This window comes from Ranitomeya imitator, chromosome 4 (genome assembly GCF_032444005.1).
Source record: "Ranitomeya imitator isolate aRanImi1 chromosome 4, aRanImi1.pri, whole genome shotgun sequence".
In the NCBI taxonomy this organism is placed as follows: domain Eukaryota; kingdom Metazoa; phylum Chordata; class Amphibia; order Anura; family Dendrobatidae; genus Ranitomeya; species Ranitomeya imitator.
Genome location: NC_091285.1, coordinates 367,063,100 through 367,080,489, shown reverse-complemented (window position 1 = coordinate 367,080,489; position 17,390 = coordinate 367,063,100). Strand labels below are relative to the sequence as shown.

At 50.4% G+C, this 17,390-nt stretch overlaps 1 protein-coding gene across 3 annotated transcripts in view; it reads right to left on the bottom strand.

The window, feature by feature from the left end:
* The window catches only part of GNAI1 (G protein subunit alpha i1), a 90,708-nt gene extending 83,651 nt beyond the window's left edge, over positions 1–7,057 (bottom strand). Inside the window, exon 1 of one of the 3 annotated variants that reach the window (XM_069765144.1) lies at positions 6,544–7,057. In XM_069765144.1, coding sequence (XP_069621245.1) covers positions 6,544–6,661 — 118 coding nt within the window. In that variant the 5' untranslated portion in view covers positions 6,662–7,057. The remainder of the gene's footprint in view (positions 1–6,543) is intronic. The other 2 variants (XM_069765145.1, XM_069765146.1) reach the window with 2 other exon arrangements.
* Positions 7,058–17,390: the final 10,333 nt, after the last annotated feature.

The window sequence follows — 17,390 nt, the reverse complement described above, 5'->3', positions numbered from 1 at the left end:
TCACACAAAGTTAATGGCAGCGTTAACCGACCGCGCTATGCCGCGGTGTAACGCACTCCATTAACGCTGCTATTAACCCTGTGTGACCAACGTTTTACTATTGATGCTGCCTATGCGGCATCAATAGGAAAAAGATATAATGTTAAAAATAATTTAAAAAATAAAAAATCGTTATATACTCACCGACCGTCGACCCCTCGGATCCACAACAGGCCTTTCCCGCTCGCGACGCTCCGGTAACCGCTCCATGCTGCGATCTCGCGAGATGATGACGTAGCGGTCTCGCGAGACCGCTACGTCATCACCTCACGAGACCGCAATGCACTCTTCAGACCGGAGAACGCGAGGACTCAGCGTCGGTAACCGCTTCGCTTGGATCCGGGGGCTCCAGAAGGTGAGTATATAACTATTTTTTATTTTAATTCTTTATTTTCTAACAGGGATATGATGCCCACATTGCTATATACTACGAGGACTGGGCAATATACAGTCATGGCCAAAAGTATTGACACCCCTGCAATTCTGTCAGATAATACTCATTTTCTTCCTGAAAATGATTGCAAACACAAATTATTTGGTATTATTATCTTAATTTAATTTGTCTTAAGTGAAAAAACACAAAAGAGAATGAAGCAAAAAGCAAAATATTGATCATTTCAAACAAAACTCCAAAAATGGGCTAGACAAAAGTATTGGCACCCTCAGCCTAATACTTGGTTGCACAACCTTTAGCCAAAATAACTGCGACCAACAGCTTCCGGTAACCATCAATGAGTTTCTTAGGGTACCGTCACACTATACGATTTACCAACGATCACGACCAGCGATACGACCTGGCCGTGATCGTTGGTAAGTCGTAGTGTGGTCGCTGGAGAGCTGTCACACAGACAGCTCTCCAGCGACCAACGATGCCGAGGTCCCCGGGTAACCAGGTTAAACATCGGGTTACTAAGCGCAGGACCGCGCTTAGTAACCCGATGTTTACCCTGGTTACCAGCTTAAAAAAAACAAACAGTACATACTTACATTCCGGTGTCTGTCCCTTGCCGTCTGCTTCCCGCACTCACTGACTGCCGGCCGTAAAGTGAAAGCACAGCACAGCGGTGACGTCACCGCTGTGCTGTGCTTTCACTTCACGGCCGGCAGTCAGTGAGTGCGGGAAGCAGACGGCAAGGGACAGACACCGGAATGTAAGTATGTACTGTTTGTTTGTTTGTTTTTTTTACATTTACGCTGGTAACCAGGGTAAACATCGGGTCACTAAGCGCGGCCCTGCGCTTAGTAACCCGATGTTTACCCTGGTTACAAGCGAACGCATCGCTAGATCGGTGTCACACACACCGATCTAGCGATGACAGCGGGAGATCCAGCGACGAAAGAATGTTCCAAACGATCTGCTTCGACGTACGATTCTCAGCAGGATCCCTGATCGCTGCTGCGTGTCAGACACAGCGATATCGTAACGATATCGCTGGAACGTCACGAATCGTACCGTCGTAGCGATCAAAATGGCACTGTGTGACGGTACCCTTACAATGCTCTTCTGGAATTTTAGACCATTCTTCTTTGGCAAACTGCTCCAGGTCCCTGATATTTGAAGGGTGCCTTCTCCAAACTGCCATTTTTAGATCTCTCCACAGGTGTTCTATGGGATTCAGGTCTGTACTCATTGCTGGCCACCTTAGAAGTCTCCAGTGCTTTCTCTCAAACCATTTTCTAGTGCTTTTTGAAGTGTGTTTTGGGTCATTGTCCTGCTGAAAGACCCATGACCTCTGAGGGAGACCCAGCTTTCTCACACTGGGCCCTACATTATGGTGCAAAATTTGTTGGTAGTCTTCAGACTTCATAATGCCATGCACATGGTCAAGAAGTCCAGTGCCAGAGGCAGCAAAGCAACCCCAAAACATCAGGGAACCTCCGCCATGTTTGACTGTAGGGACCGTGTTCTTTTTTTTGAATGCCTCTTTTTTTCTCCTGTAAACTCTATGTTGATGCCTTTGCCCAAAAAGCTCTACTTTTGTCTCATCTGACCAGAAAACATTCTTCCAAAACGTTTTAAGCTTTTTCAGGTAAGTTTTGGCAAACTCCAGCCTTGCTTTTTTTTATGTCTCGGGGTAAGAAGTGGGGTCTTCCTGGGTCTCCTACCATACAGTCTCTTTTCATTCAGATGCCGACGGATAGTACGGGTTGACACTGTTGTACCCTCGGACTGCAGGGCAGCTTGAACTTGTTTGGATGTTAGTCGAGGTTCTTTATTCAACATCCGCACAATCTTGCGTTGAAATCTCTTGTCAATTTTTCTTTTCCGTCCACATCTAGGGAGGTTAGCCACAGTGCCATGGGCTTTAAACTTCTTGATGACACTGCGCACGGTAGACACAGGAACATTCAGGTCTTTGGAGATGGACTTGTAGCCTTGAGATTGCTCATGCTTCCTCACAATTTGGTTTCTCAAGTCCTCAGACAGTTCTTTGGTCTTCTTTATTTTCTCCATGCTCAATGTGGTACACACAAGGACACAGGTTGAGTCAACTTTAATCCATGTCAACTGGCTGCAAGTGTGATTTAGTTATTACCAACACCTGTTAGTTGCCAGTGTGAAGTTACAGGTGCTGCTAATTACACAAATTAGAGAAGCATCACATGATTTTTCGAACAGTGCCAATACTTTTGTCCACCCCCTTTTTTATGTTTGGTGTGGAATTATATCCAATTTGGCTTTAGGACAATTCTTTTTGTGTTTTTTCGTTTAAGACAAATTAAATGAAGATAATAATACCAAATAATCTGTGTTTGCAATCATTTTCAGGAAGAAAATTAGTATTATCTGACAGAATTGCAGGGGTGTCAATACTTTTGGCCATGACTGTACTACGTGGGCTGGGCAATATACTACGTGGGCTGGGCAATATGCTACGTGGGCAGGGCAATATGCTACGTGGGCTGGGCAATATGCTACGTGGGCTGGGCAATATGCTACGTGGGCTGGGCAATATGCTACGTGGGCTGGGCAATATGCTACGTGGGCTGGGCAATATGCTACGTGGGCTGGGCAATATGCTACGTGGGCTGGGCAATATGCTACGTGGGCTGGGCAATATGCTACGTGGGCTGGGCAATATGCTACGTGGGCTGGGCAATATGCTACGTGGGCTGGGCAATATGCTACGTGGGCTGGGCAATATGCTACGTGGGCTGGGCAATATGCTACGTGGGCTGGGCAATATGCTACGTGGGCTGGGCAATATGCTACGTGGGCTGGGCAATATGCTACGTGGGCTGGGCAATATGCTACGTGGGCTGGGCAATATGCTACGTGGGCTGGGCAATATACTACGTGGACATGCATATTCTAGAATACCCGATGTGTTAGAATCGGGCCACCATCTAGTCTATTTACATAAATGCCTTATAATGTTTTCATTTCCTGTTCTGTCCAGATGTCACCGTATCCCAGAATTCCAAGCGGAGGAAGTTCACCGACCACCATATTGGGACACCCAAGTGATGGGTGTCTCAATATGGAAACTGTTGCTGGTACCAACCTATTGCGCGGTACCACCAGCAGAACACCATCACACTACACACACTATACGCAGTACTCACCACACTCACACTCTATACGCTGTACCTACCACACTCACGCAGCCTCTTGCACGATACCACCAGCGGAACACCGTCGCGAACACGCCACCGCCAGGATCAGCCAAATGATTCACTGACCGCCGCCATCTTTGTACAGGAAGAGCGCATGCAAAGTTTTAATGTGACCGCCGCTATCTGTCTGCACAAAGATGGCAGCGGTCTGATTTACTATGCAGGCGCAGTGAATCATTCGGCTGATCCCGGCGGCAGATGCGCGACATGTCTACAGGCAGAGGAAGCCGGTCACAGTAAAGGGGTTTTCCCACGAACGAAAGTTCATTTTAAAAATGATCTGTGTCTGATCGTGTACAGAGCATAACACATCTCCTGGGCAGGGGAGGAAGCAAAAGAGAATACTGTCATTACAGCAGGGGATCAAAAAGGATTCATCTTGTGAGGTAAAATATGGTTTAAAAACAGTCAGTGAAATATTTTACCTGACAAAACGAATCCTCTGCGATCTCTTGCTGTAATGTCAGTATTGTCTTTTGCTTCCTCCCCTGCCCAGGAGCTATGGTATGCTCCGTACAGTCAGACACAGTCAATTTTTAAAATGAACTTTCGTCCGTGGGAAAACCCCTTTAAAAAGCAAATATCAATGCCAACATGGCTCCTCATAAAAAGTATGCCAATGACAATGAAAGTGCAAAGGCACAACGTCGAAGACAGCAAAGGGGAAATGAGACTCTGGAAAGAAACAGCATAGCTGGGACAAAAACAATGCATATAAGCGTAGGCGTCAAGCACATGAGTCCCCTGATGCAAAAGTCATTAGATTATCAAAGGATGCCATTAGGCAACAACAGCGCCGCATGCCACTCCCATTGTGACATTACCACCCTCCCGATGCTATCGCATGGGGCCTCCATCTAGTTTCATCAATAAGTTTTATTGTGACTGACTACATGTACTGCCCAAACAGCAATTAAGCAGTGATCACAATCATGATGGATGGTCCTTACTGTGCTTATAGATGGGACCGGTCTACAGTGGGCAGAGCTCCAGCTTGTGTGCCCATCACATTACAAGGAAAGACCCCAATCACAATTAAAGGGGTTTCCAATGAGAAGTTATCACGCTTAGCATGGGGCATGAATGAAGCAGTGGTTGGGCATGTCACTAATCTAGCTAGGATAACAGTGCCCAGTTCAGGAGGTGTTGGCCCCCCACTGAACTGTACATAATCAGCCTGCGGAGAGGAGGTAACTTCTTTTCACCTGACCACCCCTTTAAGGATTTTGGTCAATGACTACAAGCTAACCCTGTAATTGGTATACAGAGTATATTGCACAACATCTCATTATACAATGGAGAACATTTGTTAGAACTGGAATAACCCGTTGCATGACCTTATAAACAGAGTACGTGCCAGTCCGCACTAGATTTCTAATACACGAACGCAGGCAGCCATCTACCAGGCACAGTTTCACCTCCACCAGCGCAGAGCCACACACCCTGCCACCTTCACCCAGCAAGCGGCCACAAGTATGGGGAAAATACTCCGAGGGGCAGCCATCGGTGCAGATCCATGGGGCCATCCTCGACTAAAGAGGGGCCATGAGTAGCTGCGCAGTCACTGGCAGATGGGGATTTAACATTTCATACCACAGAATTGGTGGCCGTGACTAAGAGAGTTTGGAGACAACCCCTAAGGAATCGGTCATACTGGTCATGATGGTTGTCACCCAGCGTTCCCAGCAGAAGACAGGACTTTATACTATGACTTGTATAGTAGAGAGTCCCCTGACAACCCAAAGGCAACAAGGTCCCCCCGACAACCCAAAGGCAACGAGGTCCCCCCGACAACCCAAAGGCAACGAGGCCCCCCGACAACCCAAAGGTACAGATGCCCCCCAACAACCCAAAAGGTACAGATGCCCCCCGACAACCCAAAGGTACAGATGCCCCCCAAAAGGTACAAATGCCCCCCGACAACCGAAAGGCAACGAGGTCCCCCCGACAACCCAAAGGCAACGAGGTCCCCCCGACAACCCAAAGGCAACGAGGTCCCCCCGACAACCCAAAGGCAACGAGGTCCCCCCGACAACCCAAAGGCAACGAGGTCCCCCCGACAACCCAAAGGCAACGAGGTCCCCCCGACAACCCAAAGGCAACGAGGTCCCCCCGACAACCCAAAGGCAACGAGGTCCCCCCGACAACCCAAAGGCAACGAGGTCCCCCCGACAACCCAAAGGCAACGAGGTCCCCCCGACAACCCAAAGGCAACGAGGACCCCCGACAACCCAAAGGCAACGAGGTCCCCCCGACAACCCAAAGGCAACGAGGTCCCCCCGACAACCCAAAGGCAATGAGGCCCCGCGACAACCCAAAGGCAACGAGGACCCCCCCCCCGACAACCCAAAGGCAACGAGGACCCCCCCCCCCGACAACCCAAAGGCAACGAGGACCCCCGACAACCCAAAGGCAACGAGGACCCCCGACAACCCAAAGGCAACGAGGACCCCCGACAACCCAAAGGCAACGAGGACCCCCGACAACCCAAAGGCAACGAGGACCCCCGACAACCCAAAGGCAACGAGGACCCCCGACAACCCAAAGGCAACGAGGACCCCCGACAACCCAAAGGCAACGAGGACCCTCGACAACCCAAGGGCAACGAGGACCCCCGACAACCCAAGGAGGCCCCGACAACCCCTGAAACCTTGCACCACAGGAGCACATCGCCCACGGTGGAGCAGCCATCATTCTCTGGCCGTCACAGGACGGACCGCGGCCACCACCACACCCTGTGTTCCCGCAGACAATGCCGCACCCTCCATCACTGGCAGCAATCAGTGCACAATGGAGCAGCAGCTGTCACACACGGGCCGCCATCCTCCAGGCCGGGGCTCATCTATGGGAATGCGGGCTGACCGGGCACATGGACACAGCACCTACCCAGAAGCAGCAGCTTCACCTCCCGGGCGGCCTTCTCTCCATCCTCCCGGAGGTTCCGGTCGATCATCTTGCTCCTCTCCACCGCCGCCTTGTCCTCCGCGCTCAGCGTACATCCCATGGCGGACACTCTGCGCACACACAGCGGGACGGGAGCGGCGTCCTCAGCTCCGATCAGGCGGCTGGGGTGGGCGGGGGCCGGTGGGGTTAATCAGCCGTCACTGAGCGGCCAGAGGCGGAATGTGCGCGGTCTCAGGGGGAAGGCGCTGAGGTAATGAGGGCTAATGACGCCGCGGAGCCAGCCAGACGCTCCCCTCCCGGACTCCGGCTGCCACTGCTGCTGCTTCTCCCCAGAGCTCCTCTCGTTCTCCTCCTCTACCGAGATGACGACGGAGCACTACAGCGCATGCGCAGAGCCTCTGGCTACTCCCCAAGGGTAAAGCCTGCGACTCTCAACAGTACCCGGATGGAGCAAGCGGCCGATCCCCGCCTAGTGATTGGATGGCGACGGACACGCAGGCGTGGTTTAACCCATTCTCCACCAAATATCGCTTTGCAGGAGGCTGAAATGAAGGCGAGCAAGGACTGTTCGGACGCGAAAGAGTTAATGAAATCTGCCGTTTTAGTGATGTCACCACGCACGCAGCGTGTGTTTATAAAACAGTCTCCTAGGGAAGAGTTGTATTATTTGAAATTGAATATCAACGGTTGCTGTGTGTGACGGGGGACCGGGGCATTACCACAGGGGCTGACACTCCGGCTGCAGCCATGGCGAGTGAGGTGCAGGGGCTGACTGCAGCCATGGCGAGTGAGGTGGAGGGGCTGACTGCAGCCATGGCGAGTGAGGTGGAGGGGCTGACTGCAGGCATGGCGAGTGAGGTGGAGGGGCTGACTGCAGCCATGGCGAGTGAGGTGGAGGGGCTGACTGCAGCCATGGCGAGTGAGGTGGAGGGGCTGACTGCAGCCATGGCGAGTGAGGTGAAGGAGCTGACTGCAGCCATGGCGAGTGAGGTGGAGGGGCTGACTGCAGCCATGGCGAGTGAGGTGGAGGGGCTGACTGCAGCCATGGCGAGTGAGGTGGAGGGGCTGACTGCAGCCATGGCGAGTGAGGTGGAGGGGCTGACTGCAGCCATGGCGAGTGAGGTGGAGGGGCTGACTGCAGCCATGGCGAGTGAGGTGGAGGGGCTGACTGCAGCCATGGCGAGTGAGGTGGAGGGGCTGACTGCAGCCATGGCGAGTGAGGTGAAGGAGCTGACTGCAGCCATGGCGAGTGAGGTGGAGGGGCTGACTGCAGCCATGGCGAGTGAGGTGGAGGAGCTGACTGCAGCCATGGCGAGTGGGGTGGAGGGGCTGACTGCAGCCATGGCGAGTGAGGTGGAGGGGCTGACTGCAGCCATGGCGAGTGAGGTGGAGGGGCTGACTGTCTGCAGCCATGGCGAGTGAGGTGGAGGGGCTGACGGTCTGCAGCCATGGCGAGTGAGGTGGAGGGGCTGATGGTCTGCAGCCATGGCGAGTGAGGTGGAGGGGCTGATGGTCTGCAGCCATGGCGAGTGAGGTGGAGGGGCTGACTGCAGCCATGGCGAGTGAGGTGGAGGGGCTGACTGTCTGCAGCCATGGCGAGTGAGGTGGAGGGGCTGATGGTCTGCAGCCATGGCGAGTGAGGTGGAGGGGCTGATGGTCTGCAGCCATGGCGAGTGAGGTGGAGGGGCTGACTGCAGCCATGGTGAGTGAGGTGGAGGGGTGATGGTCTGCAGCCATGGCAAGTGAGGTGGAGGGGGCTGACTGTCTGCAGCCATGGCGAGTGAGGTGGAGGGGCTGACTGTCTGCAGCCATGGCGAGTGAGGTGGAGGGGTGATGGTCTGCATCCATGGCGAGTGAGGTGGAGGGGTGATGGTCTGCAGCCATGGCGAGTGAGGTGGAGGGGCTGACTGCAGCCATGGCGAGTGAGGTGGAGGGGCTGACTGCAGCCATGGCGAGTGAGGTGGAGGGGGCTGACTGTCTGCAGCCATGGCGAGTGAGGTGGAGGGGTGATGGTCTGCAGCCATGGCGAGTGAGGTGGAGGGGCTGACTGCAGCCATGGCAAGTGAGGTGGAGGGGGCTGACTGTCTGCAGCCATGGCGAGTGAGGTGGAGGGGCTGACTGTCTGCATCCATGGCGAGTGAGGTGGAGGGGGGTGACTGTCTGCAGCCATGGCGAGTGAGGTGGAGGAGCTGACTGCAGCCATGAGGTGTGGCGGGGCTGACGGTCTGCAGCCATGGCGAGTGAGGTGGAGGGGTCTGCAGCGATGGCGTGTGAGGTGGAGTGGCTGACGGTCTGCAGCCATGGCAAGTGAGGTGGAGGGGCTGCTGGTCTGCAGCCATGAGGTGGAGGGGCTGATGGTCTGCAGCCATGGCGAGTGAGGTGGAGGGGTCTGCAGCGATGCAGTCCTACACCTGTCTCTCATTCGCCTTTTAATTTCAGAGCTGTAAATGCTGGGCAAATCCCTGTCATGCAAGGCCCATGCCTGACTGCTCTGCCATGATAACATTTCTACTGTGGGTCAATTGATGCCACTTTTCCTGTGGTCTACCCCTAATTTTTGGAACTGTTTGGACTCCTAATTGGGTCTCCATGTTTCTTTCCTGAATTTGAGCTCTGAGCAGCAGGCCTCCACCTTCTGCTGATCAATGTTTCTTCTAGAAATGCTGGTCCAGGCTCTGTCCCACGCATCCATGCTGCACAATTACACTATTTGTACTCTAGGTCAATTCATACCACTTTTCTCCAGTCACCTTCCATAACAGCAGTATCTGAGGATATCTCCCCACCCTCATAGGGGACAGGAAACAGAGGTTAAATACCCCTCCTCAGTTTTTTTCCTGTTCCCTATGGGGCATGAAGAGGTTCTCTGACAGTGCTGCCATGGTTGGCGATCGGGTTTGCTGTTACCTTCATGGGTCGGGCAGTCGGGGCTTCCGCTCTCCTGTGACTCTGCGGGACTTAGGATCCCTATGCCGGCCTTCCTGCGCCTCCTCGTAGGGTAAAGCAGGGCGGTGAAGTGTAGCGGGGTCCTCCTGTAGCTCCCCGGCTCTCTCCTCCCTCCTTGTTGCTGCCGGAAGTGATGCGCCCGAACTTCCGGTTTCGTCTCCATGCGCTGGAGCACACGCACGCGCTGGCCTGCATCCTGATCCTGCGGCAGCCATGACGGGCGTTGCTGACATCACCCCCTACGGACACTAGGGAGGAGCAGCACTAAACTCGCTGGCGTCCTTGATACATATACAGGTCCTTCTCAAAAAATTAGCATATAGTGTTAAATTTCATTATTTACCATAATGTAATGATTACAATTAAACTTTCATATATTATAGATTCATTATCCACCAACTGAAATTTGTCAGGTCTTTTATTGTTTTAATACTGATGATTTTGGCATACAACTCCTGATAACCCAAAAAACCTGTCTCAATAAATTAGCATATTTCACCCATCCAATCAAATAAAAGTGTTTTTTAATAACAAACAAAAAAACCAACAAATAATAATGTTCACTTATGCACTCAATACTTGGTCGGGAATCCTTTTGCAGAAATGACTGCTTCAATGCGGCGTGGCATGGAGGCAATCAGCCTGTGACACTGCTGAGATGTTATGGAGGCCCAGGATGCTTCAATAGCGGCCTTAAGCTCATCCAGAGTGTTGGGTCTTGCGTCTCTCAACTTTCTCTTCACAATATCCCACAGATTCTCTATGGGGTTCAGGTCAGGAGAGTTGGCAGGCCAATTGAGCACAGTAATACCATGGTCCGTAAACCATTTACCAGTGGTTTTGGCACTGTGAGCAGGTGCCAGGTCGTGCTGAAAAATGAAATCTTCATCTCCATAAAGCATTTCAGCCGATGGAAGCATGAAGTGCTCCAAAATCTCCTGATAGCTAGCTGCATTGACCCTGCCCTTGATGAAACACAGTGGACCAACACCAGCAGCTGACATGGCACCCCACACCATCACTGACTGTGGGTACTTGACACTGGACTTCAGGCATTTTGGCATTTCCTTCTCCCCAGTCTTCCTCCAGACTCTGGCACCTTGATTTCCGAATGACATGCAAAATTTGCTTTCATCAGAAAAAAGTACTTGGGACCACTTAGCAACAGTCCAGTGCTGCTTCTCTGTAGCCCAGGTCAGGCGCCTCTGCCGCTGTTTATGGTTCAAAAGTGGCTTTACCTGGGGAATGCGGCACCTGTAGCCCATTTCCTGCACACGCCTGTGCACGGTGGCTCTGGATGTTTCCACACCAGACTCAGTCCACTGCTTCCTCAGGTTCCCCAAGGTCTGGAATCGGTCCTTCTCCACAATCTTCCTCATGGTCCGGTCTCCTCTTCTCGTTGTACAGCGTTTTCTGCCACATTGTTTCCTTCCAACAGACTTACCATTGAGGTGCCTTGATACAGCACTCTGGGAACAGCCTATTTGTTGAGAAATTTCTTTCTGGGTCTTAAGGTACCTTCACACATAACAATATTGTTAACGATATCGTTGCTATTTGTGACGTAGCAACGATATCGTTAATGAAATCGTTATGTGTGACAGCGACCAACGATCAGGCCCCTGCTGGGAGATCGTTGGTCGCTGAATAAAGTCCAGAACTTTATTTCGTCGCTGGACTCCTGCTGACATCGCTGGATCGGCGTGTGTGACACCGATCCAGCGATGTCTTCACTGGTAACCAGGGTAAACATCGGGTAACTAAGCGCAGGGCCGCGCTTAGTAACCCGATGTTTACCCTGGTTACCATGCTAAAAGTAAAAAAAAAAAAAACACTAGATACTTACCTACAGCTGTCTGTCCTCCAGCGCTGTGCTCTGCACTCCTCCTGTACTGGCTGTGAGCCGGAAAGCAGAGCGGTGACGTCACAGCTCTGCTTTCCGGCTCACAGACAGTACAGGAGGAGAGCAGAGAAGCAGAGCGCAGCGCTGGAGGACAGACAGCGGTAGGTAAGTATCTAGTGTTTGTTTTTTTTTTACTTTTAGCATGGTAACCAGGGTAAACATCGGGTTACTAAGCGCGGCCCTGCGCTTAGTTACCTGATGTTTACCCTGGTTACCGGCATCGTTGGTCGCTGGAGAGCTGTCTGTGTGACAGCTCTCCAGCGACGCTGCAGCGATCCGGATCGTTGTCGGTATCGCTGCAGCGTCGCTTAATGTGAAGGGGCCTTTACCCTCTTGCTTGAGGGTGTCAATGATGGCCTTCTTGACATCTGTCAGGTCGCTAGTCTTACCCATGATGGGGGTTTTGAGTAATGAACCAGGCAGGGAGTTTATAAAAGCCTCAGGTATCTTTTGCATGTGTTTAGAGTTAATTAGTTGATTCAGAAGATTAGGGTAATAGGTCGTTTAGAGAACCTTTTCTTGATATGCTAATTTATTGAGACAGGTTTTTTGGGTTATCAGGAGTTGTATGCCAAAATCATCAGTATTAAAACAATAAAAGACCTGACAAATTTCAGTTGGTGGATAATGAATCTATAATATATGAAAGTTTAATTGTAATCATTACATTATGGTAAATAATGAAATTTAACACTATATGCTAATTTTTTGAGAAGGACCTGTATATTCCTGGTCAGGGAGAAGCCTCCAGGTTAGGCCTCTGTCTATGTCCCTCTGTGACTGGTGACTGACTGACCTTATGGACGGTGACAAACCCCCTTGCACTCTGCTTCTGCAGAGCCCAGTGTTCACCCTCCTACTGTAAGTAGTGGATAAGGTCCCTTACTGTCCAGTTATTTATAAAGTGACTTAGTCCACCGTTCTCTCTCGTTTTAGGGAGACAAGGTCCCTGCCCCTAGAAAGGATAAGATGGCCAGCCGCAAGTGTGGTGCATGTGCGTCCAAGCTTCCCTCCACTTATAAGAAAAAGCTCTGCCAACTATGCACGGATGAAGTGCTGCGTAGTGAACAGCCCTCTCTTCTGGACAGCATCAGAACCCTCATCAGACAGGAGGTTCAGTCCTCTATGGCGGCCATGTCTCAGGCCCGACACCACAGCCCCCTTCTCCTAAGAAAAGGAAGATGGCTCCTATTGATTCTGACTCGGGCGAAATCCATACCTCGGGTTCAGAGGACATTTGGGAGAATGAGGGTTCTACTTCCACCCCCAAATCTGATAATAAAAAAATTTCTCTTCCGAAGATATGGAAGAGCTAATTTCCATGGCGAGGGGCACCATGGGCGTGGAGGAGGAGGTAGCGAGCCACTCCGTTCAGGATATGTTTGGGGGGTTAAAGCCTAGGACCCCGAAGGGGTTCCCTATACATGAGAATATTGAAAATCTTGTCCTTCATGAGTGGGGCCTACCTGAGAGGTTTGAGTATCCCATCAGAATTAAAGAATCGTTTCCCTCTTGATGGGGACTGTTCTTTATGGGAAATGCCTAAAGTAAATGTACAGGTGTCCAGGTTAACAAAAAAAAAACGGCTCTACCGTTTGAGGATTCCTCTCAGCTCAAAGATCCTATGGATTGAAAAATCGAGAGCTTACTAAGGAAATCCTGGGACACATCTAATCTACTGAAAACAAATGTGGCCTCAACGTGTGTTGCCAGATCCCTATTTCTCTGGTTACGTACCTTAGAAAATCACCTTTCTCAGGTGACATCAATGGAAGAGATTCTAAATTCCCTACCACTTCAGAAGGCAACAGGGTTCCTTGTGGATGCTTCCGCTGAATCTGTACGGCTAGGTCTGCTGTTCTCTCCAATTCCGCTAGGAGAGCTCTATGGCTTAAATCCTGGGGAGGTGACAACCTCTAAGTCCAAACTGTGTGGTATTCCCTTTGAGGGACATTATGTTTGGGCCAGCCCTCGACATCTTAGACAAGGCTACAGATAAAAAAAAAGCTCTTCTGGAGCAGAGAAGCTCTAGGAAACGCTTTTTTCGTTCCTCCCGTGAGCAAGTACCCCAGAGAGATTACAGGGGTAAAGGTAAAACGGGTTGGTGGAGCTACCCCAAAGGGGGTAAAACCAGCAAAATCCTTGTCTCCCCAACCCCACCAGACCCCTGAGAGACAATGACTGCTCTCCGGTCAGGGTCCAACTCAGGTTTTCTCTCCCAATGGCAGGCAATCACCACAAATCAGTGGGTCCTGCGTACCATACAGGAAGGCCTGAAGGTAGAATTCGAGACTCCTCTTCCTCACCGTTTACCTCCATACAGTCTCCACACCTTCGAGAATCCCTAATTGCAGATATTCTCGTCTGCTTCAGGCAGGAGTAATCTCCCGGGTACCTCATCAGGAAATGGGAGAGGGTTACTATTCTCACCTATTTTTGGTTAAAAAAAAAAAAAAGCCCTCTGGAAAAAACCGGGTTATCATAAACCTGAAACCCCTAAATCAGGTGATCAAATATCAAAGATTCAAAATGGAATCAATCAGATCAGCAATCCCGCTGATTGGTCAGGACTGGGTAATGGCTACATTAGATCTGAGGGACGCATACTATCATGTGTCGCTACATCCTGACCACAGGAAGTTCCTCAGATTTGCAGTGGCCCAAAACCATCGAGTCAGCCATTATCAATTCAATGTCCTTCCATTCGGAGTCTCGTCAGCTCCACGGGTCTTTACCAAGATCATGTCAGAAGCAGTGATCTTCATCCGACAACAAGGGATCTGTGTCATCCCGTACCTAGAATATTTCAGATCACTGGGGTGGATTCCGAACTTGGAGAAGTCGGACCGCCATCCATCTTCGAGGAAAAAATTCCAGAAGAACTCCTAGGACTCGAGGAAAAGAATGTCCTTTTCACCCAGGGACCGTCAAGTCTATCTCGTCCACAGGATCTCCAGATTCAGGAGTCAGAGGACTCCGACCTTAAGAGACTCTATGTCAATCCTGGGTTCATTGACGTCTTGCATCCAAGCAGTCTCATGGGCCCAGGCTCACACAAGAGTCCTTCGGTCCCACATCCTGATGCATTCAAAAGGATGCCAGAACGCATTAACCAGGAGGATTCCTCTTCCCACTCACGTAAAATCCTCCCTCTCATGGTGGCAGAACTCCCAGAACCTTCAACGAGAAGTCAGCTGGGATCAAATTCCTCTGAAGGTGCTCACAACAGATGCAAGCCAGAGAGGTTGGGGCGCCATGATAGGTTCTCATTTCCAGGGGTTGTGGCCCCCAAACATCAGATCCAGCTCTTCAAACCTGAGGGAACTAAAAACGGTGGAGGAGGCGCTAAAAGCTGCATTTATCCTCATCCAAGGTCACCATGTACGTGTAATGTCCGACAACACGACTACAGTGGCCTTCCTCCGACACCAGGGAGGCACGAAATACACCAGCTTGAAGTTTACCGCTGCAAGGATTTTTTCCTGGGAAGAAAAACACTTCCTGTCCATCACGGCAGTGCACCTAATGGGATCAGACAATGCCCAGGCGGACTTCCTCAGCAGGAGAGATTTCCATCCTGGAGAATAGTCTCTAAACCAAGAGGTATTCCTATCCCTGGTCCGGAGATGGGGGGTCCCAACGTGGATCTGTTTGCCAACAGTCAGAACACAAAGTCAAGTGCTTTCTTCTCCCTCAACCCCTCAAATGAAGCACAGGGACTGGATGCCTTCTCCCATCCTTGGAAGTTTGCTCTAGCATACGACTTCCCGCCAATTGTTACCAAGAACGCTACAAAAGATCTGGGCAGACAGAGTCACAGCGATACTGGTAGCACTGATGTGGCCAGGAAGAAGCTGGTAGGGCGCATTAACAGACATGTCTCTAGAAGGCCCGATACTTCTACCTCAGATAGTCGACCTTCAGCAGGGACCCTGCTACACCCAGACTTACACAGACTGAAACTGGTGGCCTGGTTACTGAGGCCGAGATTCTGAGAGCCAAAGGTCTCTCAGATGACGTAATTCAAACCTTACAAAAAAGTAGGAAACCAATAACTAACGCCATCTATGGCAAGGTTTGGAAAAAAAAAAGTTCATCCTGGTGTTTCCCAAACAAACCCGATCCATCCCATCCCAATATTGTACAAATCTTAGAATTTCTCCAGAAAGGACTGGAGTTAGGACTCTCGCTTAGCACCCTAAAGGTAAAGGTGTCGGCACTTTGGTTCTTTTTTTGATCAGGATTTAGCAGTCCACCGTTGGGTTAGACGTTTCATGACATCTGCAACTAGGATTCGCCCTAGGCTCCATGTCCAAACCCCTCCTTTGGGATTTGAACCTTGTACTAAATAGTCTGACCGGGGACCCCTTTGAACCCTTATCAGCCATCAGCTTAAAAATCCTGACCCTCGAGACTCTTCCTAGTAGCAATCACTACCGCTAGGGGTATAGGAGAGCTACAGGCCTTGTCAGTACAGGAGCCATACTTAACCATAACCATGGATAGCATAATCCTTAAGCTAGACCCTTCCTTTATGCCTAAGGTGGTCTCGGACTTCCACAGAAGTCAGGATATTATTCTACCCTCGTCATGTCCAAATCCCTCTAATCCAAAGGAAGAAGCCTTTCACACCTTGGATGTCCGCAGGGTGGTCCTCTTCTACCTCCAACAAATGGAAGGTTTGAGGATCGACCAAAACTTATTCGTCCAGTTGTCAGGATGGAATAAAGGCAAAAAAGCAGCTAAAAGTATGATCGCTAACTGGATCAAACAGGCCATTTGTCCTTGCATATTCATCCTGGAAGCTTGCACCCCCCCCCCCCCCCCCCCCCCCCGACATCGCTGAAAGCTCACTCCACCCGTTCAGTATCGACTTCCTGGGCAGAGAGAGGGAACGCATCGTCTGAGCAGATATGCAGAGCTGCCACGTGGTGATCAGTCCATACATTCCCCAGGCTAAATTTCAATAGGGACCTAGCGTTTGGCAGACGCATTCTGCATGCAGTTGTCCCTCCCTAAAGAAATTAGCTGTTGATATCACTCCGATACTGCTGTCGTGGAAGGTGACTGGAGAAAATAGAATTAGACTTACTGGTAATTTGGTTTCTAGGAACCTTCCACGACAGCACTAATTTCCCTCCCTATCTGATATTCTTATTGGATGATTCCTGCACTTAACTGGTAACTATACATGCTACTGTGTCCAGAAAAAACACTGGTGGTTGCAGGAAGGGGAGGAGTATTTAACCTCTTTGTTTCCTGTCCCCTATTGGGGGAGGGAGACATCCTCTGAATAGTCTAATTCTATTTTCCTGGTGTTTGCCCCTAATTTGAGCGGTTTGGGGGCTTTTGGGCTCCCTGAAGGTGTTGCCTACGCTTTTGGTTTTACCTCCCAGTGAATTCATTGGTATTCAGCGAATAATGTGAAGTTTGCTGAACCAAATCTTGAAAGTTTCGCTCGTCTCTAGTACTGAGTGACCGCATTTCTAGATTACTGGCTTTTCAAGCGCTGCCATTCTGGCTAGTGGCGATGGACACTTAAAAAAAAAATTGGGGTGGTGGTGGCTGACCCACAGTAAGTTGTTCCTAGCCGCCACTAGTTTTTCCAGGTGAGCTATCCCTGCAGAAAAATGTCTTTGACAATCCGGTGTGCATTGCTCAGCACCATCAGTGGCGAGGTCCACAAAACCAGGCGTTTTATGACAATAACATAAGAAAATTGGTGACATATAAATAGAAACATGAACAAAGATAAGACTATGATAATAGAAAGATATCCTGGTGCCAATTAATCGGTAGTACAACAAGTACAATATTAAACCTACCTGCGGCAGCCCAGGATGGTGCCTATGCAAATTAGGTGTACAATAACGCATGGCTAAGGTTGTGTTAGTGGCTATCACAAGACTGAGTCTAAACCATTGCTCAAATGTTGTACCAAAAAGTGATTGTGCATAGTTGAAAAGTAAATTAAAGTATT